The 23,111-nt window shown below is 45.6% G+C and overlaps 1 protein-coding gene across 1 annotated transcript in view; it reads left to right on the top strand.

The window, feature by feature from the left end:
• LOC122432909 (ectonucleotide pyrophosphatase/phosphodiesterase family member 7-like) overlaps positions 1 to 23,111 on the top strand; it is a 38,128-nt gene that overhangs the window by 14,193 nt on the left and 824 nt on the right. The window contains exons 2-5 of the mRNA XM_043455209.1: positions 4,793 to 4,938; positions 13,112 to 13,738; positions 17,912 to 18,149; positions 19,532 to 19,621. Of these exons, the coding sequence (XP_043311144.1) occupies positions 4,793 to 4,938; positions 13,112 to 13,738; positions 17,912 to 18,149; positions 19,532 to 19,621 (1,101 nt within the window). The remainder of the gene's footprint in view (positions 1 to 4,792; positions 4,939 to 13,111; positions 13,739 to 17,911; positions 18,150 to 19,531; positions 19,622 to 23,111) is intronic.

Consider the following 23,111-nt stretch of genomic DNA (forward strand, 5'->3'; position numbering starts at 1 on the left):
CTAAACCATATTTGAGAAATAAATACACATCAGTCCCTGAGAACCAGGGGAAGGAGTTGAATCTAGCTGGGTTTGCTCCCAGACCTGAAACGCTCAGCTGGGTGAATTACATGCACCTTGCCATAACTGATACAGCGTGGGAGTCTGCATTGTACCCTAATTAAAGTGTAATTAGCAAGCAGCAGGAATCCCATTCACTAGAAGAGCTCATCCTACTTCCTGTTTCACTTGCATAATTACCCTCCTCTCCAGATACTGAAATGACAGCGATGACAGACTCTCAGAATGATGGAGCCTGGAAGGCCCTTGGAAACCATTAACCCCACTGGTTCTACAGACAGGAAAACTGAGGTCCGGAGAGAGATCAAGGGCTTACAAACCCAGCCATCCGCCCCACACACACTCCGCTTGTGCAGCATCATGTGAAACCAGCAGGCTTTGGAAGTCTAGGCACAGATAACTGCGTTTATTGCCTTCACGCAGTATTCCCAGCCAGGTCCTCCCAATTGTCTCCAGAGAGTGTATTGCATGCTCAGTCACTCCATCATATCCAACTCTGCGGCCCCATGGACTATAGCCCACCAGACTCCTCTGCCCATGGGAGTCTCCAGGCAAGAATACTGGAGCAGGTTGCCATTTCCTACTCCAGGGGATCTTCCCAATCCAGGGATCAAACCTGTATCTCTTGCATCTCCTGCATTGTCAGGTGGATTCTTTACAACTGCGACACCTGGGAAGCCCCAGAGTATAATGCAGAGAAAATGCAATTCAAGTAAAACCATGCTGGCTGCTCCCAGCAGTGGCATGTTTCCTAGCTTCCCCTCTCCTCTGTCTCGTTTTGCTCCCGTTCCAGAATTGGCCTTTGACAAGGATAAAGAGGTCTGAACAGCAAGAAGGAGGAACTGACAGGGCAATGGAAACCTCTGCTGGGTGATGAGTGGTCCCCGGCCACTGGCTGGGTTGCCTTTAAGTGTCAGGGTGGGAATAACCCAAACACCACGGAGCCAATTCCTTTTGTACAATTACTGGAATGAGCCATGCCACAGAATGGAAGGGTCATGCTCCCCAAGCTCATTTTAGGGTAGTTGTTTGAAACTCAGGTAATATTATTTTGAGGGAGAAATGGATGCTGTGATTGGTTAGCCTACTTAACTTATGTTATAACTGACTTCTGGGTCCCAGGGCATGGAAGCCAGAATGTGTAGGATGCAGGAGGAGAAAGCTTCTGTGCCTGCAGTGTGTGTGTGCATGCTAAGTCACTTTAGTCGTGTCCAACTCTCCGACTCTATGGACTCTAGCCCACCAGGTTCCTCTGTCCATGGGATTTTCCAGGCAAGAATACTGCAGTGGATTGCTGTGCTCTCCTCCAGGGGAGGACCCAGGGATCCTCTCCTCCAGGATTCCTGACCCAGGGATCAACCCGCATCACTTGCATCTCCTGCACTGGCTTCCTCCAATCCCTCCTCCCATGTCCTCCTAGTGGCTCTGGACACCCCCACCCCCACATTTCCCCAGACACCAGAGTGATCCAGAGTCTGAGGGCTCCCTGGTCCCTTAGGGAAGAGGGTGTGGGACTACAGTCAACCCAGATTTTGGAGCAAGGGGCAGTCTGCTGGAACTAATCCACATGCCTGTGTGAAGGACTAACAGTCCCTGAACCAGTGGTTCCGACATATCAGTGTGCACTCAAACCACCCAGAGAGGTTGTTAAAATGCAGACTCCTGGCCCCCACCCACAGCTCTATATTCAGCAAGGATTAGAATGGGGACCCGGGAATCTGTGTTTATAACAAGCAACTCAATTGATTCGAATGTTGATGGTAGTCAATACCATGGAGAGACACTAGAATGGGTGAAATGGTAGGCATTTGTAATTCCACGTGATTTGCTCTTTCCTGGGTGAAGAGAGTCACATAGAACAGGATTCAGGATATTATAGGTTTCTTTAAAAAATAAAGGCAAAAGAGAGCTCCCTGGCTGTCTATGTCTGTGCTTCCATGTCGTCTGCTGCGATGACATGGCTCAGTCATCAGGAAGCTGTAACAAGAAGGCTCCTGATAGATTTCAGAAGCCTTCTGTTATTTATTTGTAAGGCTCCAAAGATTCTTGCCCATGAAACCTCTACCTGCTTCTAACAGAGTACTCTCACTCACAGTATTCACAGGCTGCAAAGCTCAACATTGTCAGGCAATAGGGAAATGCAATTCAGAACCACAGTGAGTTACTCACACCTGCTATGCTGGACATAATCAAAAGGAGGAAAATAGCAAGTGTTGAACATTGCTAACGGGAAGGTAAAACGATGCAGCCACTGTGGAAAACAGCTTGGTGGTTCCTCAAAAAGTTAAACATAGAGTTACCGTATGACCCAGCAATTGTACTCCTAGGTATTTACCCAAGAGAATTGAGAGAAAGGACTCAAACAGAGACTTGTACATGAATGTTCATAGCAGCATTATTCACAGCAGCCAGAAAGTAGAAACAACCCGAATGTGTACCAACTGACGGATGGATGAATAAACAAATTCTGGTCTATCCAGACAATGAAATATTATGCAGCCATTAAAAGGAATGGAGTATACATCCATGCTACAACAGGGATGAAGCCAGGAAACATGAAGCTCAGTGAAAGAAGCGAGACACAAAACACCACATACTGAATGAGTCCACTTCTATGAAATGTCCAGAATAAATAAATCCATAGAGGTAGAAAGCAGATTAGGGGCCACCAGGAGGTGTGGAGTGGAGCGCTGCAGAGTGACTGCTAATAGGCAGGGTCCCTTTCTGGGGTGATGAAAATGTACTCGAACTAGAAAGAGGTCCTGGTTGCACAACATCGTGAATGCACTAAAAGCTGCAGAATTGTTCACTTTAAAATGTTAATGGTTAGTTTTATGTCACTGCTGCCAATGCTAAGTCATTTCAGTTGTGTCAGATTCTTTGCAATCCCATGGACTGTAACCTACCAGGCTCCTCTGTCCATGGGATTCTTCAGGCAAGGATACTGGAGTGGGTTGCCATGTCCTCCTCCAGGGGATCTTCCCGACCTAGGAAGAATTCCACCCCGGGATCAAATTCATGCCTCTTACATCTCCTGTATTGGCAGGTGGCTTCTTCATCACTCGTGTTTTATGTGAATTTTACCTGGAGGTAGGGGGAGCAGGGAGTTGTAATTAAACCTCGCAGGTTCCACCCCCAGCTCTGCCACATGACCTTGAACAAACTCTGTGCCTCCATTCCCAGCAAAGAGGGAAAGCTCTAATCAGGGATATAATAGTTCGCACCTTGCAGGGCTATTGGGAGCTTCACATGAGCTAATGTTCCTGAAGTACTCTGAAAAAGTGTGTTGGTATATGGCGTGACGGTGAACGTGTGCTGTGATTCCTTCACACAGACCCTACCCTTGTTACACATGCAAACCAAGGCTTGTTCACGTGCACACAGCAAGTTCAGAAGCCAAGTCAGGAGGGGAACCCAGCTCTCATGGATTCAAAGTCCACGCTCTTCACCTGTCAACTGTCTGACCTTATCCCTGACCAGGAATCTTGACACCTCCAGGCCCGAGTCCCTAGCAGCAGCACAACTTATTTCTGGTGACCCCACGCCTGGCTGGCTGTCAGGCCTGCCTGCAAGGCAGAAACGATAAAGCCACAACTGGTTTTGCTTCTTCCCCATAGAAAGCCTTGGCCTTGGCCACCCTAGGGTGACTTTACCCACCAGCAGTCTGGCAGTGACTCTGACCCAACAGAGAGCATTTCCCTTCTCTGTGCCCATGACCACAAGTCCCAGTCACAGACTGTCCTTCTTACTGTGGACATGGCAGGAATCATTGCTGTCTTATGATCAGCAGGGTTACCCAGAGGCTTCATCGTCCCAGTAGGAGAGGGGCATGGACCCTCGGCTCTCCCCTTGAAACTTTCAACCCCCCTTTAGACTGGCCCTCATGTGCAGTCCCCTTTTCCGTAGTACAAAGTAACATCACAGGGGTTTTTTTTCCCATATCTGGTTCAGTCCCTATGTTTTCAACAACAACCTAGCTTACTCACATTCCTCAGTACCTGCCTTCCTCCCTTAAACAGAGAGAAGTAAGTCTGCCTCCATCTGCTGACAAGTCTAGAAACCCTTCCTGGGATTTCCCTGGCAGTTCAGTGGTTAAGACTCTGTGCTTCCAATGCAGGGGGCATGGGTCCAATTCCTGGTCAGGAAACTAAGATCCCATGTGCCATGTGGCAAAAAAAAAAAAAACAATTTTTTTTTAAACAAACCAAAAAAATCAAATCCTTCCTGATTCCCTTGGTTCCCTCAAACAGCCAAGCCTGTGGGAATCCTGGGAGAAACCCTGGGATGTTTGCATGGATTCAAGCCCACTGGAGATTTCTTATAAAATCAGGTCATCACAAGCCAATGAGGAAAACCATCCCACAGGAAGTGTCCCAATCCCAGACTCTTAGCTTCTGGACACAGAATAACCCGAGGAACTTGGCCTTCCTGTGCCCTGCTTCCCGCCTCCCTCATCAGCTTCCACAGCCAACACCAGCTTCCCCCAGGACTGTGAGGTATGTTCCAGGAAGCAGATCCAATCTGGCAGGTCTGAGATATAATGACCCTTCCTTTGTGGCTGCCAACATTTGCACTCCAGAGAAACAAGTCTGAAGCCCACAGGGTCAGCCCTTGAATTAAGTAGGCCAACCAGAAGGATGTTGGGAAGAGCCATCTTAAGAACACGTGGACACCCCTGGCAGCAGCATTCACAGAACTTACCAATACTTTCCCTCCTTTATTCACTCCCAAGGTCGCTGGATCGAAGATCACGGAGTCATTCACAACATGATGTTCAACACAGAGACACTCTCGAAGTACTCCTTCAAGACCACACAGAACAAGACTGAGTGGTGGGACAATGGCGTTCTCCCCCTCTGGATCACAGCCCAGAGACAGGTATCGCCAGAAACCCTGGGCTGACTTCCTGGGACGTCACCTCTCATTCCTAGGCATGTTGGGGGTGGGGGTGGGGGTAGAAACTGCGTGGTCTTGAGCAAGGGTCTTAATCTCTCTAAGCACCTGTTTCCCTAAATGTGGCACAGGCATTGTGATAATGTGCTCATTTAATGGAGTTGGTGTAAGGATTAAATGCAATGTGTACTTTATGCATATCTCAGCAAGTTTTAGCTATTATGGATGGATAAGTCCCCATGAGGGCAGAGTTGGCATGATCTCGACTGTACCTCCAGGGTTCATAGGGTCTGGACCCAGCCGCTCTTTAATAAATATCTCCTCTCTTGCCTCTGGCTTAGGCATGAAAGTCCTTAGGAGCGAAGCTGACCACTCAATTCATGAAAAACTCTAAGGAGAACATTCCCTTGAAAGTATTACTATCCCAGCACCCGTTCACTATTGCTCCAAAAAGGCAGAAATCAATTGCACATTGAACTCCAAGCCCCATGCCTATTGCCAGCTTTGTGTTTCTCTGTGAGCTTCCAAAGTCATCACTCCAGAACAGATCCTCCTCCTCTTCCCCCAAGACATCAGCCTTGGCTCCAAGCTTCCCTGGGTCCTGACCCTTCCTCTCTGTGCTCCCAGCCTACACTGTGCACTCTACACGGCCAAGGGCTGTGACTGCAGCAGCTCAGAACACAGGCTGTGGACTCTGACTCCCAGAGCAGGATCCAGCCAGCCCCACCCTTCTCCCGCTGCCTCACCTCGGGCAATGACCTCTGCTCTCTGCTTCATTTGCTCCCACCCTTAGAATGAAGGTTGTCCGAGTTCGTGCTTCACAGGCTCATTGGGAGGACTAACTGTAATAACCCACGTGAGTTGCTTAGCGCTCACTGCTCGAAATGTATGAATGGAAGCTAAGGCATTTTAGCAGGACTTCAGCTGGTCACTAGAGCTTTAGGCCAAAACTATTGAATAGAACATTCAGTGATGATGGACATGTTCTATTCCGCATGGTCCAACACGGAAGCCACGAGCCACAGGTGGTAATTGAGCCCTTGAAATGTGGCGAGTGAGACTGAGGGACTGAATGTTTTGTTGTGTTTCATTTTCATTAGTTTCAATTTAAATCTAGATACTACACAGGAGGGACTCCCATACGGGACAACACAGCTCTAGAAGAACCACAGAAGGCTGGCCATAACGCTTCTCTACCTCAGGTTCATTTTCTCCCCCTAATTGTTGTGCTCTAGCTTCCTTCCCCAATCTGTCACATTTTTAAATTTTGAGGAATAGACCACGCAAATAAACTGTGTCCTTCCAATAAAAATAACATCCGTAATAGTCATTATGTGCCGGGGGCTGATTTAAGAGCTTTACGTATATTAATTTATCACAACCCTGAGGTAATGGCAAGCCATTCCAGTGTTCTTGCCCGGAGAATTCCAGGGACAGCAGAGCCTGGTGGGCTGCCGTCTATGGGGTCACATAGAGTCGGACATGACTGAAGTGATTTAGCAGCAGCAGAGGTAGTGCTAAGGTTATGCCCCTTTAACAGATGAGTAAACTGAAGCACCAAGTGACACCATAACTTCTCAAAGTCACAAAACTAGTGAGAGGCAGGGCTGGGATTGGAACTCACTCTGGGTTCAGCAACTCTTTAACTCTCACCATGACATAATATTTCTTCTGTGGCCAAAGCATTTAGTCATGGACTTCAGAGTGATTCTTGTATCTGCCTGACTATTAAGAATGTCTGTATAGCCCTGATTAATTCACTATTCAAAACCCAGAGCCTCTCTTGCTACAGAATTTGTTCACCGGCATGAGGCTTCTGGTGGCATTCTCCCTTCCTGGCACTTTCTTATGCATGGTTCTTGTCTTCTTGTCATTTATTTGCAGGACTTTTTTCCTCCTGCTCAATTCATAATCAGAGTGCTTTTCCTCTTTGCTGAATTATAAGTGGCTGTGCAAAATGAGGATCTGGTGCAGGGCCAGGCAGCTGACAACACACCACTTGCTTGGCAAGCAAATGTCAAGTTGGTATATCACATCCTGCCCAGGAAGGCCATTCAGCCAACTCCCTGAGGAGCTGGCACAAAATCTCCTGTAATCAGAGCAAACCTGTGGTCCCAGGTCAGCACCCCCTCCCCAAAACAGGGTGACAAATGCCAAATGCCATTGGGTGGGCACATTTGCATTGCCAGGCAGGGTTGCAGGAGGGCAGCCCACCCTGTATCCATCACTGGGAAAATCCATCCCTCTTCTGAGTCTCTTCCAGGCAGGCTCTGTGGATACTGATGCATTAACCTTTAATAGGACTAAAATGTTTTTCTTCAGTGATACTAACACTGCCAGAGTCCACCAAGATTCATGAGAATCAGCGTCTCTTGGCAGATGATGCCTATGAGATGGGATTCTCAACCACCTTTGCATCCAATCTCCACAGTCCACAAGTATATCCTCACACCATCAGGACTTCCCTAACGGTCAGGCTATGAATGGAGAGGCTCCACTGAAAGCAAGGTGGGACTTTTTTTTGGCCTGCACTGGGTCTTAGTTGCGGCATGCGTGATCTTCACTGCCGTGTGCAGGATCTGCGTTGAAGTATGCAGGATCTTTAGTTGCAGCAGGCTGGATCTAGCTCCCTGACCAGAGATCAAACCCAGGTCCTCCTGCACTGGGAGTGTTAACCACTGGACCACTGGGGAAGTTCCAGAGAGCAGGCTGGGATTTTAAACAAGCTTCTGGGATAACGGAACCTGATCAATGACTGAGGTGTTTCACCAAGTTCAGAAGTCCTAATTCTCAGAGAAAGGCAGGCAGCTATATCTGTGAGACCCAGGAAAGTGAAAGTGTTAGTCACTCAGTCGTGTCCAACTCTTTGTAACCCCATGGCTATAGTCCACCAGGTTCCTCTGTCCATGGGATTCTCCAGGCAAGAATACTGGAGTGGGTTGCCCTTCCATTCTCCAGGGGATCTTCCTGACCCAGGGATCGAACCTGGGTCTCCTGTATTGCAGGTGGGTTCTTTACCACTGTACCACCTGAGAAGCCATGAAAACCTAGGGGCATGTTTCTCCTCTTATGGAGGAAACACAGAGAGTATTAAGATGTGAAATGGTGTGGGTGAGATACTCATGTCTGCGAAGAGTCTGTAACAGGACCACGGTAGGCTGCCACCAGGAGGGGATTTGGAGAGACAGTGGGGAGGGCAGCTAAGGTTCTCAGTGTCAGCCAGATCTCCTAGACAAAAGCTTCCAAACTTGGAAAAGCTGTGAGAAAGAGGGTGCCAGCAGTTTTTGCTTAGAAGAGCATTAATAGAAACATAATGCATCCCAGTACTGGTGCAAATTGTGTCTCCATCACACATCATAAAGGTTCTAAGAATAATACTCTGACCTCCAAAAGGGCATGGGAGGGGGTAAAACACAGACTCTTGGCCCTCTCTATTCCTGTTCAGTGACGCCTCCAGAACACAGAAGAGCAATGAAATCACTCAGAACCAACTTCTGATTTCAAATATTGGATTGGTCAAAAAGTCTGTTTGGGTTTTTCCATAAGATATTACAGAAAACCCAAATTTTTTGACCAACTCAATACATGGAGTCCATCTCTTTCCAGTCAGTCATTCTGGAGAACATGTAACTAACTCCTTTCCCTAAACCACTAAACATACTCTCCATCAAAGTACAATGGGATGAACACTTCAGGGGCCTTCCTAAAACCTATACACCTTGGTGATATTAATTCTGTCCAATAAGGGAAGAGACAAGACAAAACAGAAAACCAAACTAAAACTCCGTCACTAATGATTGGTTCTGAAGAGTTCTGCGAAGTGTTTGCTGCTCAGTCGTGGCCAACTCTTTGCGACCCTGTGGCCTATAGTCTCCCAGGTTCCTCTGTTCACAGAATTCTCTAGACAAGAATACTAGAGTGGGTAGCCATTTCCTTTTCCAGGGGATCTTCCCGACCCAGGGATCGAACCCAGGCCTCCTGCATTGCAGGCAGATTCTTTACTGTCTGAGCCACCAGGGAAGCCCTGAAGAGTTCTGTAGATTCTATACAAAGCCCAACACTCAGGCTTTGCCCTAAGAAGTATCAACTCTTGTTTTAAAGCAGCAGCTTAAGAGTAATAGCCACACTGATGCAATAGTACACTAAGGAAGAATAATGCACCTAATAAAACTAGCGATTTTCCAATTGCTATTGCTTCTGGAAACACTGATTATGCTAATTAAAGGGTAGAATAGTAAATACCCACTCTTTTGCATCCAATTAAGTGCTCAGATTGTTTCTCAGAAGTATTTGTTGAAAATAACACTTTTGATTATCGTAGATCCCAAATAAACAGTCAAGTGTGTGTGTATGTATGTGTGTGTATGCACATGCTACATATATATTTCTCTCTGGAGCTCATTTCACAAAGCATCATAAATCCTACAATCTCTATGGGACCAAGTGAGAAAAACCATAGCTTCCTAAGACTACAGTCTGGACACCTTTAAAGAAAGAGTATGTGTTAAGAACATAGCACGAGAAAATAATTTCAATTGGGAACATCTGAGATTTAACAGGCAAATACCTAGGAACTTAACTAATATGCAGTGCTGCCTAAGTCCCTCACAATGTCAATGTCAGCTTATTCTAAATAATAAAAATAGCCAAACTGTGTTCTACAAAACGTTAGAAGTTTCATCCTTCCAGTCAATCCATGCTTGAGAGAAAAGTCAATTTACACTTAGAGTTAAACAAACTACCATCACTAAAAACTGAGAATTATGTCTAATGCCAATCAGAAATGCAATAAATAAATATTAGAGGATTTGCAAGTTAAAGCAACCATAGAAATTCTATTATCAGAAAGGAAAATGTGTTACCTGTAGAGGTTACAAATAAGATACTAGAACCCAAAAGAGAAAGCATTTCTGAAACTATTTCCATAAGTTAATCAAGAGAGAAGAAGGTGTGTTTTCTGCCCCTAAAAGGAGATGTGATTCATGTATTCATTCAGCATGTACTTAATCAGCAGTCAGCACTTAAGTCTGAGCCAGGCCTGTCCTAGGTCCCAGGAAAAATGCATTCAACAAGAACAGCCACACTTTCTAGAGGAGGGAACTAGATAGTTTTCAAAGCAAGCAAAGTAAGGTAATTTCAGGTTGGGGAAAATGCTTTAGAGAAAATAAAACCGGATCCCAAAATAGGAAATGAATGCTGGAGGGCAGAAGGGACAATATTTCACCTACAGCTATGGACAGTAGAGCTTCTGGAACTGTGCAAAGCGCTTAGTGTTAGGACTTCTGTCTTGGGTCAAGCCTCCTAAAAGCAGAGCCTGAGGCAGGGATGCAGCGCATGTAACAGAGAGAGAGAGAGCTCTCAGGAGATGGGAGTAAGGAAAATTGACGTAGCGAGAGAAGAAGCTAAGTGAGATGTGGCCTCTGCTGAACACCAGCTTCAGCCTGATCCCCCAGGAGCACAGGAACGTGAATTTCACCCCCATCCCATGTTATCCCACCCTGAAGCCAGGGAGCTGGCTTTATGTCCTGCTGCCGGTCACTGGCCATGGGCTGCTGAGGATAAAGGAGCAGTAAAGGCTACCTACTCAGGTGAGGCAGGTCTGGCCACTTGGCAAAGGGATTTTCCAGAACATGGAGGAACAGTGAGACATTAGCAGCCACTCTCACAGAAATAGATGTGGGTGCACAGGCCCAATAAGGGGATGTGGGTGGGGCTCCAACGGCATCCCCTCCAACTTCCAAATAGCTTACCTGCTTCTCTCTCTCAAACAGTACATGGTAAGTTTGATATTATGCTTGGTTATACTTTTCTGCCCAGTTGTAGGCCACATAGCCATGACCCAGGTGCTAATATCCCACAATTCGTCCCATAATTTATTCTCTATACCAGATTGACACCATTACACCAGCATCCTCTCCTGGCTCTACTAAAGCCATTGAACTGTAGAGAGTTTTTTAGAATATCTAAATCTTGGGTGATACAAGAAGAGTCACAGTGCTCGCTTCGGCAACACATATACTAAAATTAGAAGAGGCACAGAACAGCCCTCAAGTTAACAGCCAAGATGAAGGAAAGTACTTGCTCCCCAAATAAGCAGGTCAGTCATTTATGGAACCAGAAATCTATCAAGTGCCTACTATGTGCCCAGTCCTGGTTGAGGAGCTGCTTTACAACAACCTATTTAGTGAGATGGGTCCATCTTACTGTTAACTCATTGGCAAGTGTACATAAAACTATTTTCTTTTCCTAACAATTTTACCAGCCTTTGTCAAAAAACAAAAACACCTTTCTGCTGAGGAGCATTATCACTTAATATTTTCATGACTTTGAAATTACTTGTGTTGTTAACACAGCCTCATTTTCAGTCTGAAGACTCAGTTCTGCTCATGGTAAAACCTTCATCTCAGATCCGAGTCAAAGCTCTGATCCCCAGCATGCTCCCTACCCCACCACAGACTCTCTGGTGGCCCCAGCTGCCTGAGAAAGAAGGAACGTGACCCATGGTCCACTCTCTTGAGCCCCCACCCCACCCCTCTTTCCCTGATTTACCCACTGGAGACAAGGACAGGGAAGAGACAAGCAGCTCCTCCCATGACGGCTTTTAAGGAGGCCAGGGCTCTTTTTCTGTTGGCTGTAATCTAGTGCCCTGCCTGGTTTCCCACAACATGACAGAGAGGGTGAAGGTGGCTGGGCCACTGACAACAGATTCAAGGTCAAGCAGCAAGGTCAGGCCTTGCAAGATTCAGCAGAATTTCATGGATCACCCACCACCTTCCTCAGAGGTGAGGAATCCCACGCTCCCTGCTGCAGCCACTCCTGCCATGACCAGTCTCAGCTTCCTTCTGCAGACTCCAACCATGGGGTCTACAGGCACATTTCAGTTCCACCTTCAATGCCCCTCAGGAGACAGAAACTGGAGGAAATAATCACTGCCCCTCTTCACCTGACCGTGCAGTTGAGCCCAATGCTCTTTGTTCCTCTCCAGGAAAGATCAAAGTTGAGCTCACTGAATGCTTACCAATGTACTCTATGTGCATTTAGTCCCTGCAACCACCCCATGAGGTGGCGTTAACAACCCCACTTTACAGATGAGGTAACAGAGGTGAAGAGCATTTGGGTAACACAATCCAAATGAAAGAGAAAAGATAAACCCAGGCAATCCAGCAATAAGCACACCTTTAACTGTTCTGTTGTCTGCCTCTGGGTCTGGCATCAAGCAGACATCTGCACAGGGAATAAGATGACAGCCTCTGCTTTTCTAAACACCCCAAATTCTATAAACATTAGAGATGGGGACAGCTAGGTAGATTCTTTCATCTCTAATAGCCCCAGGAGGAGTCCCCAGGTCTCATTGACTCTGGCTGGGACACAGGCCCAAGGCTCAACCAACTGCTGTGGCCAGGGGACACAGTGTTCCCTGACTGGCCAGCCCAGAGCCACACCCCACTTCCGGAGCCTGATGTGGAACCAACACACCCCAAACCAGGCGTGGAGCAAGAGCAGGGAGGAGAGCCTCCAGGGGATGTCAGATGCTCCAAACCTGCAGACAGTGGAGTGGGCGCTGGGCAGGCCAACATATTTACTGTCCACTGCACACACTGGACACACTAGGGAAGGCTTGTGGTGGCTTGTTAGGTCTAGAGGCAATGAAAAGAGTGCCTGCCAAGTGCCAAAACACAATGCCCAACACTTTATCTTAAAGCTACCTGGATTAATCCTCAAGAAAGTCCCATCAGCTTCTTGGCATTTTACAGGTAGAAATACTGAAGCACTACGAGATTAAAGAACTCACTCACCATCACCAGTTTAGAAAGTACCATTTCTCCTCCAGTCTAAGGAACTTTTTTTTCTCATTTTTTCCATCCCAAATTGGAATGCATCTTCCAGTCACTGAAGTGTCAGAGGTTTCACTGGCAGCATTTTTCTCCGTAGAGTGCATAAAATAAGGGCACGTCTCACAGTTGTCAGTGTTTTAGATTCCAGGAGATCCTGGTGATGCCAGGAATGAAGCCCAACCCCATTTGCCTCCAAACATGGGCCCACATGTTTTCTATGCATGTTTCTGGACTGGGACAGGGCTGCCAACATGCTGGGCTTTGCACATGATGAGAAAGACAGAAGAAATGGCTCTAACAGACTTTTATTCTTGCACTTGCAGGGGAGGAAAACAGCGTCATTCCACTATCCTGGGGGAGGCGCCAGGTACCAAGGGGAGGCTGTCCAGCGGTCCCTGGTGGAGTCATACACCCACCCAAATGGCAACGAGACAGAGTGGAGACAGAACATCGACATCGTCATGAACTGGTTCACCAAGGAAGACTTTGACTTTGTGACCCTGTACTATGGAGAGCCGGATAGCGTGGGACACCTCTATGGACCTGACACGGAGAAAAGGAGGGCAATGATTCAGCAAATCGACAGAACCATCGGGTACCTATTGGAAGCCATTGGGAGGCACAGCTTGACTGAGCACCTCAATGTCATCATCACCTCAGACCATGGCATGACCACCATGAAAAAGAAGCCCAACATCACCGAGATCCTCCTGAGCAACTACATCAGCTTCAAGGACTTGGTCCAGTTTGACATTGTGGACTACGGCGGCTTTGGGATGCTCCTGCCCAAACTGGGGCAAGAGGAAGCCGTTTACCAAGCACTGAAGAATGCTCATCCTCACCTCAATGTGTACAAGAAGGAGGAATTTCCAGAACGCTTCCATTTTGCCAAACATGAGCGGGTCCTGCCGATCGTGATGTATGCTGACTCTGGTTATAGCATCAGCGGGGTGAGTGGATTCTAAAATAGAGTCCATCTTGGATCTGGAAGGCAGCCAATAGGGAAGGACTGTTCTGAAAAAAATTAAAACATAAGTGTATGCATGATGAGTTAGTCGTAACCCACTGTGTTCTGAGTGTTCCCCACCTCCCCACGTCCCACCCTACCCACCCTGCTCCATGTTACCATTATGCAACAATAATGATATATATCTCTGGCCAAGGTTGTGTCTAGGGCTGTGTTAAAAATTTCACATTAATTATTTCATGTTTGGGCTTCCCTGGTTGCTCAGTGATCTACCTCAATGTAGGAATCATAGGAGATGTGGGTTTGATCCCTGAGTCGGGAAGATTCCCTGGAGGAGGAAATGGCAACGTGCTTCAGTATTCTTGCCTAGAGAATCCCATGGACACAGAAGCCTGGCAGGCTATAGTCCGTAGGACCATTAAAAAGTCAGAAACAACTGAGCGACTGAGCACGCACACACACAAACATTTTATTTTTTGTTTTCCTAACAGAGAAGGCAATAGCAACCCACTCCAGTACTCTTGCCTGGAAAATCCCATGGAGAGAGGAGCCTGGTAGGCTGCAGTCCATGGGGTCGCTAAGAGTCGGACATGACTGAGCGACTTCACTTTCACTTTTCACTTTCATGCATTGGAGAAGGAAATGGCAACCCACTCCAGTGTTCTTGCCTGGAGAATCCCAGGGACGGGCAAGCCTGGTGGGCTGCCATCTATAGGGTCACAGAGTCAGACACGACTGAAGCGACTTAGCAGCAGCAGCAGCAACAACCCTAAAGGTTAATTCTCTTATCTTTCCTTTATAATGAGGAAGAAACCAAAGCTGAAGAGGAGTGATTTGGTATTAGAAATGTAAGGCTGATGTACAAACCCAAGCCTATGTGCTGGATTATTATGCAGAGATTAACAAGAAGTTAATAGCCCTCCCCCCTCAAAAAAATACACCTTCTAGTTCCTATTTGCATATAGTCAAAAGAAAAAAGGCAATCCTGATCACATAAAAATTTATACACAGATGCCCATGGCAGCATTATTCATAATAAACAAAAGGTGGAAACAACCAAAATGCCCATCAACTGATGAATGGATAAACAAAACAGGGTCTAGCCATACAGTGGAATACTATGTAGCCATTAAAAGGCTACGTTATCATTTGAATGAACCTTGAGAACATAAGGCTCAGTGAAAGAAGTCAAATAGGAGAGACCACATATTGTATGATTCCATTTATTTTTTTTTAGAATTTTTTATTTTTTTATTTTTTTTCCATTTAGTTTTATTAGTTGGAGGCTAATTACTTTACAATATTGTAGTGGTTTTTGCCATACATTGACATGAATCAGCCATGGATTTACATGTATTCCCCATCCCGATCCCCTCCTCCCACCTCCCTCTCCACCCGATCCCTCTGGGTCTTCCCAATGCACCAGCCCCGAGCACTTGTCTCATGCACCCAACCTGGGCTGGTGATCTGTTTCACCCTTGATAATACACATGTTTCGATGCTGTTCTCTCGAAACATCCCACCCTTGCCTTCTCCCACAGAGTCCAAAACTCTGTTCTGTACATCTGCGTCTCTTTTTTTGTTTTGCATATAGGGTTATCATTACCATCTTTCTAAATTCCATATATATGTGTTAGTACACTGTATTGGTCTTTATCTTTCTGGCTTACTTCACTCTGTATAATGGGCTCCAGTTTCATCCATCTCATTAGAACTGATTCAAATGAATTCTTTTTAATGGCTGAGTAATATTCCATGGTGTATATGTACCACAGCTTCCTTATCCATTCATCTGCTGATGGACATGTATGATTCCATTTAAATGAAATGTCCAGAATACACAAATCTATAGATACAGAGCATAGATTGGTGGCTGTCTACGACCAAGGGAAGTTGTAGGGAGATTGGGGAGTAACTGCTGAAGGGTATAGGCTTTCTTTTCGGGGTGATGGAAGTGTTCTAAAATTGATGGTGATGATAGTTTCACAACTCTGTGAATATACTAGATACCATTGAATCATATACTTTAAATGGATACATTGCATTGTATATGAATTATATCTCAACACAGTTGTTATGAAAAAAATAAGAAGCCTAAAGAAGAAAATACCAAAATCAATGCTAATTGTGAGACATACATGAGGTCTTTTTTTTTAAACTACCAACCAATAATTCATGACAGAACAAAGTTTAAGGGATGCTTCAATATCACATGACAGAAGACCATCTCGGGTACAACCTGAAGAATCCTTGTCTAAGGCTGTGAACGGAAGCTAAACATCATAATTATGCTTGCAATCTGTATACTCTTAGGTTGCTGAAAGTCTAGAGTATAACAGGTCTGGGAAAGCTCATAAGGTTGTTTAATATTGGTGGAAAATTTACAGTAAAACACAAAACTTAACTGGTATTTTGTAAGCCCCCCACATGGCCTGGAGCAAAGACCCTGCCAAGAAGTTTACATAGCACTGACCTCTTTGTAAATCTGGTTAATGATGTCACAGTTTGAGAGAGACGATAAGACATTCAATTGGGCAGTCATATTCCCAGCATGACCAACCAGATAGTTTGAGGGATGGGATGCAGTGATCAGTTTAATCTTCTGGCAAACTGTCTGTTAGACAGAAAATCTTGTGTCTCAATGCTCTAAATTGAGTCCACTGCTCATATTCCCACCCACCTGCCTGCCTTGATGTGCAGAGCAGAGTGGGTGTGACTCTTCTCTCTTAGGATTAGGGAGCTTGCAAAGAACATGAGGCCATTCCTGGGATCACTTAACTGTTCTTAACAGGCTGCCCCATGGCATCAAGTTCTTCCCAGGTGGTGCAGTGGTAAAGAATCCGCCTGCCAATGCAGGAGACACAAGACATGGATTTGGTCCCTGGGTGGGGAAGATCCCCTAGAGTAGGAAATGGCAACCCTGCTCCAGTATTCTTGCCTGGGAAATCCCATGGACAGAGGAGCCTAGAGGGCTACAGTCCATGGGGTTGCAGAGTTGGACATAACTGAGTGACCAAGCACCAGAGCACAGCATGGCCTCAAATGCCTTTGGACTGGTTTCTTTAGCCAGGGGAGGGAGCCTGAGCTGAGCAGACAGGAAGCAAGGCAACCATGAGACCAACCTTTCAGTACACAGAGACCACATGTCTGACACACCAGAGTATCTGCTGGTTCTCAGAAAATAAGAAAATACAAACAGTGCTGTGGTGTGACTGATGCTACTTTGTCACTTGAAAGGGGTCAGACAAAAGTCTATCTAGTACTCATTAAACAATTACCTACAGTCCTGATACCCTCCTCTTTAATCCTCCTCTTCCCCCACCCCCAAAAAAATATATACGCAATTTTGTGCCATAAGCAACAATATACCTGAGGACTTTCCTGTTGGTTCAGTGGCTAAGACTCTGAGCTCCCGATGCAGGGGGCCCAAACTCAATCCTCGATCCCACAAGCCCCAACTAGGAGTGTGCCACAACTAAGACCTGGCAAAGCCAAATAAATAAATAAATATTTTTGAAAAAGAAAATAAATGCTCCTAGCTATAGAACCAGTCTGGGTTCAAAGACCTACTCCAGCATTGGCTACTTCATGACTCAGGATAGTTTATTCATCTGCAAAATGGCAGTGATGAGGATAGAGCCTTCACTTTATAAAACATTAAGAACAGTTCATGGTGCACAGTGAGCCCTCTATATTTGAGTCTGTTAGGACTGTCAGTATTACTATCTTATTACTGCTTCTAACAGGTGTGATTTTCTTTGAAAAAGAAAGTGTTAGTCTCTCAGTAGTGTCTGACTCCTTGTGACCCCACACACCAGTCTCCTCTGTCCACAGAATTCTCCAGGCAAGAATACTGGAGTGGGTTGCCATTTCCCACTCCAGGGTATCTTCCTGACCCAGGGACTGAACCCAGGAATCCCGAATTGCGGGCAGCTTCTTTACCATCTGTGCCACCAGGGAAATTGTGAGCTTTATTCTCTTCCTTAAAGATCTTCCATTCCTACTCCTCTCTGCCACTGCAGAGAGCAGTGTCCTTCCTTGTCATTTAAGTGCTCAAAGATTTCCTGGATCTAACAACTATGGAATTAACTAAGGGAAAATTTTCTTTCAGAGGACTGGAACCTTAAATGACTGTTTCCTTGTTATTATTTTTCAGCGATTTATACTATATTTCAACAAAGGAGATCATGGTTTTGATAATGTCTACATGGACATGAAGACCATATTCAGAGCTTTCGGGCCTGACTTCAAGAAGAACCACCTGGCCGAGCCTTTTGACAGCATCCACATCTACCCCCTCATGTGTAAGCTCCTGGGGGTCACCCCTGAGCCCCACAACGGCTCCCTGGCAGTTACCCAGGAAATGCTGGTAGACACTTACGACCCGCACACAGGTAAGACACAAAAGCCACCGCCAAGAGACTGGTAGTGTGGTCTGTTCTGTCCTGAGATAGAAAAGATTCAAAAAGGGGTTTTTTGAATGAGGGAAACATCAAGCAGAACAATCCTGTTTCCTGGCAGCTTCAGTGCCCCCAGCACAAGATTATCATCAGCGGCTGTGAACAGGTAGCATGTGAAGGAGGAAATCCCTCACTGTGTTGGTGACATTTTATACAGTGCCTACGGGGCAAAAAGGAAGGCTCTCCATAGAGGAAATCAAGCAGTAATCCTTCTGAGCCTCAGAAAGCATGGAGAGTCTGCCCCTCCTCCACCAGATACCCCTTGTAGATTCTGAAAAGCAGCCTTCCTTCAGCAACTCTGTGCATGCTGGTGCCCAGAGGAAAGCCGCTCACAGGAGAGGAACAAAGCTTTAGCGCTCTTCTCATGGCTAGACATGGGGGCGAGGGTTCCTGTAAATGAGGTTGAGAATCCTTAAGACTTCAAAAAACTAAATATCGGTGATATAAAGGAAGAAAGGAAGCATCTCTGGGAATTCAGCTGTTTACAAACACTCACCAGCATTTCTTCTGTGGGGAGACTCAGTGCCCAGTGATTCCATCAGATGCTTAGAGCAACCACACTCAATCGAAATGGAGTACAAGGAACAGCTCCCTGCACTCTTCCCTTCTGCCAAGCCACCACCCACAATCTTCCCTGTGGCTCAGACAGTAAAGAATCTGCCTGCAATGTGGGAGACCTGGGTTTGGTCCCTGGGTTGGGAAGATCCCCTGGAGATGGAAATAGTTACCCACTCCAGTATTCTTGCCTGGAGAATACCATGGACAGAGAAGCCTCGCAGACTACAGTCCATGAGGGTCACAGAGTCGGGGACACAACTGAGCAACTAAAAACTAGACCCACAACCTTCAAGTGAATTTACTAGAAACAGGATGTTCTGCAGAAAACTAAATGAATGGCAATTCTCTAAGTTATTGAGAATTTCTTTTTAAGTTTTAGAATTTTGCTACAACCCTTTGGCCCCTACACCTGCCCCATACGTAATCCTGGGAGGCTGGGGTGAAGTGTGTTTGATCATCCGTTATTGATAAGCAGGACATCCCACCAACTGATTTTCAGCGAATTGGCTTTTAGCAAATTGGTCATTTGGCAAAGTGGTCGTTAGGCAAATGGGTCATTTGGCGAATAGGTCATTTAGTAAATCGGCTTTCAATGACTTGCCCTATGAGATTTCTCTACAGTGAGCACTTTCTTGAGTTAAATGTACATTTCGTTTCCATAATTAATATTCACCAGTGCCTGGATAGGAAACTTCCCAGAGACCCAGGAGCAGCCTCTTAATCAGATCATTTAAAAACATCTGATTTTTTATTAACAGGAGCAGAGATGAAGAGGGCATCTGCTCTCCAAAATACAGCGATCGGTCTCACAGTTGTCACAGGAGTCCTTGTGGTTCTGTTTGTCGCTGGTGTGACATTCACAGTCTTTTGTCGGAAAAAGACGTGAGTAGTCTGAGAGTTTTCTGTGGTTGATCAGTTCACACTGTAATAACCCATTTCAACCACTTTCTGAGTGTGTTGGGGTCCAACACTTTGAGGACCCAGCAACCAGGGATATCTTTGTGAACTTGCAGGCTGGGCAATGATACAGAGACCAGGACTCAGAAGAGCCCCCAGCTTGGTTTGATCTCAAAAATCTTGATTTTTAACAAAGGCCCCATTTTCACTTTGCATTGGGCACCAAAAACTACATTTCAGTTGCATTCGTTTCCCAGCACTGCTATAACAAAGTACCACATACTGGGGTGGCTTACAACAATAGAAACTTGTCTTGTGGAACTGGAGGCTAGAAGTATGAGATCAAGGTATTCACTTGATCCCTCTGAAATGTGTAGGGGAGAAGTCTTCCTGGCTTCTACTAGCTTCTGGTGGTTGCCAGCAATCCTTGGCATTCCTTGGCTTGTAGACACAATCTCTGCGTCCACCATCACATGGGCAATTTCGCTCTGAATCTCTGTCTTCACATGGCATTCTCTCCTCTTAAAAGGACACCAATCATGGAATTCACAGCCGCCTGTATTCCAGTATGATCTCCTCCTAACTTAATTACACCTGCAGAGACCCTATTTCCAAATGAGGTCATGTTCCTAAGTACCAGGGGTCATGACTTCCAACACATCCTTTCGGGGGAACACAGTTCAACCCGTAACACTGGTCCTGCCATCAACAAAAGCACTCAGTGGTCCAGGAACACTGCTTTCTACATCTCCATAGTTACATCAGAAGACTGAGCCTCTCACATCCCTTGTGACACTCAATCCTGACCATGCCTCTGCTTTCAAAGAGCTCCTGTCTCAACAGCATGGAGGCCTCCTGAACACCATAAACAGCCTAAGGAAAGTCAGAACTTTACTTAACCTTAACTCCATTACAAAGCCCACATTTAATGTAATTTATATTTGAACTATAAAATTTTCCTATAAGTTGAAACATGACCTACAAAAGTCTCTATACCCTGAAGCAACATTTTAGAAAGAAATCAATTGGTCCTTTTCTGCAGAAACCATTAGCCATAGAAGAGAGAAAGGAAAAACCTCAAGGTACTGATTGAATGGCCATTCCCACAGCATAATTTCTAAAAGATAACCATTTCATATAGTTAAAATGTATTAGTTTTTCATCATCCACCATCATCACCATTATTAAAGAAAGCCTCAAATCCAGCAGTTGAATCTTTACTATAGTATATGCATATATGCATGTCTTCTGCCACTGAAAGGACTGTTTAGATATATCCTAAAGCTTCTCTCTACATCAATACCACTGGAATTTTCACTTTCTATGTTAAATAGCAGTCCTAATCTTCACTAACACCTGAACACACCACGTCTGTGAGGTCCATGGGCCATTACAAATCCCTTCAATGCCTTGATCCTTCCAAGTTTAGGTGTGAGATATATTACCTATGACCTTTGTCCCTCCCAAGAGCCCACACACAAAGATAAAAGTATCGTCTGTGTGCAGGTCAGTGGTGTGGCCCACTCAGGGCCGTCCGCAATCTGCCTCCCATCTATGGCATCAGGAAGGCTAGACAAGCCTAGATTTATTAATATCTTAGTATAATATCATGCAGCATCACTTACTCTGGTATTGACCTGTATGTCCTTTGGTTCCTCAGAGGAAAGGTAATTAATAGCTATTATGTGTGTTAATAGAAAGCTTGGTATTCATGAGTTTGACCCATACCCATTGGTTTCCACTCTCCACTGCAGGCAGAGAGCTGACCAAAACAGCACAAGTAAGCCAGTACACCTGACCGAGCTCTAACATCGTTCCTTCAGGACCAAGATCCAACCATATCTTACATCAGATGTTTCTACCCCAGGATGCTGTGACTCAGAGGATTTATGCAACATCTCAGACCCAGAAACTTTTAATTCCTTGTAAAAACACAGCAATAACCACAGTTCACACTCTTTACTTTAATCAACTGTTGATGGAATAAAAGAATTTTTGTCAGATCCTGTGCTCACTTGGTTCTTGTAGAAGAACATATATAAGAGAACAAATGCACTCAATTAGAATTAATTTTCCTCTCTTGTTCTCATAGCTGAGCAGGGCTCAAGTGTTTCTCATCTGAAAGGGGTAATAAGACTCATCTGTCCCCATCAACTGCATTGTGCAAGCATATTTAACAAATTAGCTCCCAAGATGCTTCCAAATAGAGTTATTTCAAGAGATTTATGAAGGTAAACTTACTAGACTCTGAACACAGTTCAAACTCCAGGGGCAGCACCAGTGCCTTTCACTGTCCTGCTTTTTACTCAAGACATAATAAGGTCAAATGGAAGTAACTTTTTTTCTTTTCTTCCCCATCCCCACCTGTGTACCATTCTGACTCTTCTTCCAGATTCCTTTCCCTGCAGAGTCAAAGCTTCCACTGTAAGCCCTAATAGTTCCATGTGCTCACTGGCACTGTATATATTGCCATTGTGCTTCTATATTTATTTGTGTGATAATTAGTTCAATACCTATTTCCCCCATGAAACCCTGAGCCTCTGGAGGGCAGGGAACCACTCCTGGTTCTTCTCACTGTTGCATCCTCAGTGCCTGATAGTACCAGGCACATGAGGTGAGGTATTAGTTGCTCAGTCGTGTCCGACTCTTTGTGACACCATTGACTGTAGCCTGCCAGGCTCTTCTGTTCATGGAATTCTCCAGGCAAGAACAATGGAGTGGGTTGCCATTCCCTTCTCCAGGGGATCTTCCCAACCCAGGAATCGAACCCGGGTCTCCTGCATTGTAGGCAGATTCTTTACTACTGAACCACCAGGGAAGCCCTACCAGGAACGTAGTTTATGCTTAAAAAATATTTGGTGAACTCTGTGGGTTAGAGACAGACCCTAATTGGGATATGGGGAAGCAAGGGTTCCTATCTGTTAGGAGAAATCAATGAAATCAGAGTAATCATGGTTAAACCCATCACACCTATAGTCTGCCTTCACTGTTCACTTTATTTGTTGTTACAAATGACTTTCACGTCCCCCCAAGCCTAAACAATAAGATGTTCACCCAAGTTGTTTTCCAGGAAGTTGGAGTCAGCTGTGTCTAGTTCTAGCCGGTTAAGACTGATTAGGACCACCAACCCTCCAACTGGGCATGCGGGAGCTTGGTGACCTTTGATGTCAGAGGGTCAAAAACTCCATCAGAATCTGCTGTTTTCTGAACAATGAAGAAGCCTATAGTTTAGTTGCCCCTGCATGAAACTATGACCTCACCTTTTACTTATTTCCAATCACCTCACTCCACGCCCACCTTGGTGCCAGACCATCCTGCTTCTTTAGCCCATAAACACCCCACAGCCCCTCGCCCACCTGTCCACAGGGAGGCAGGTTTGAGGTTTGTTTCCTCATGTCGAGTGGCTGCTCATGAATAAATCCCTTCTCTGCCTCAAACTTC

This window comes from Cervus canadensis, chromosome 32 (assembly GCF_019320065.1).
Source record: "Cervus canadensis isolate Bull #8, Minnesota chromosome 32, ASM1932006v1, whole genome shotgun sequence".
Lineage (NCBI taxonomy): Eukaryota > Metazoa > Chordata > Mammalia > Artiodactyla > Cervidae > Cervus > Cervus canadensis.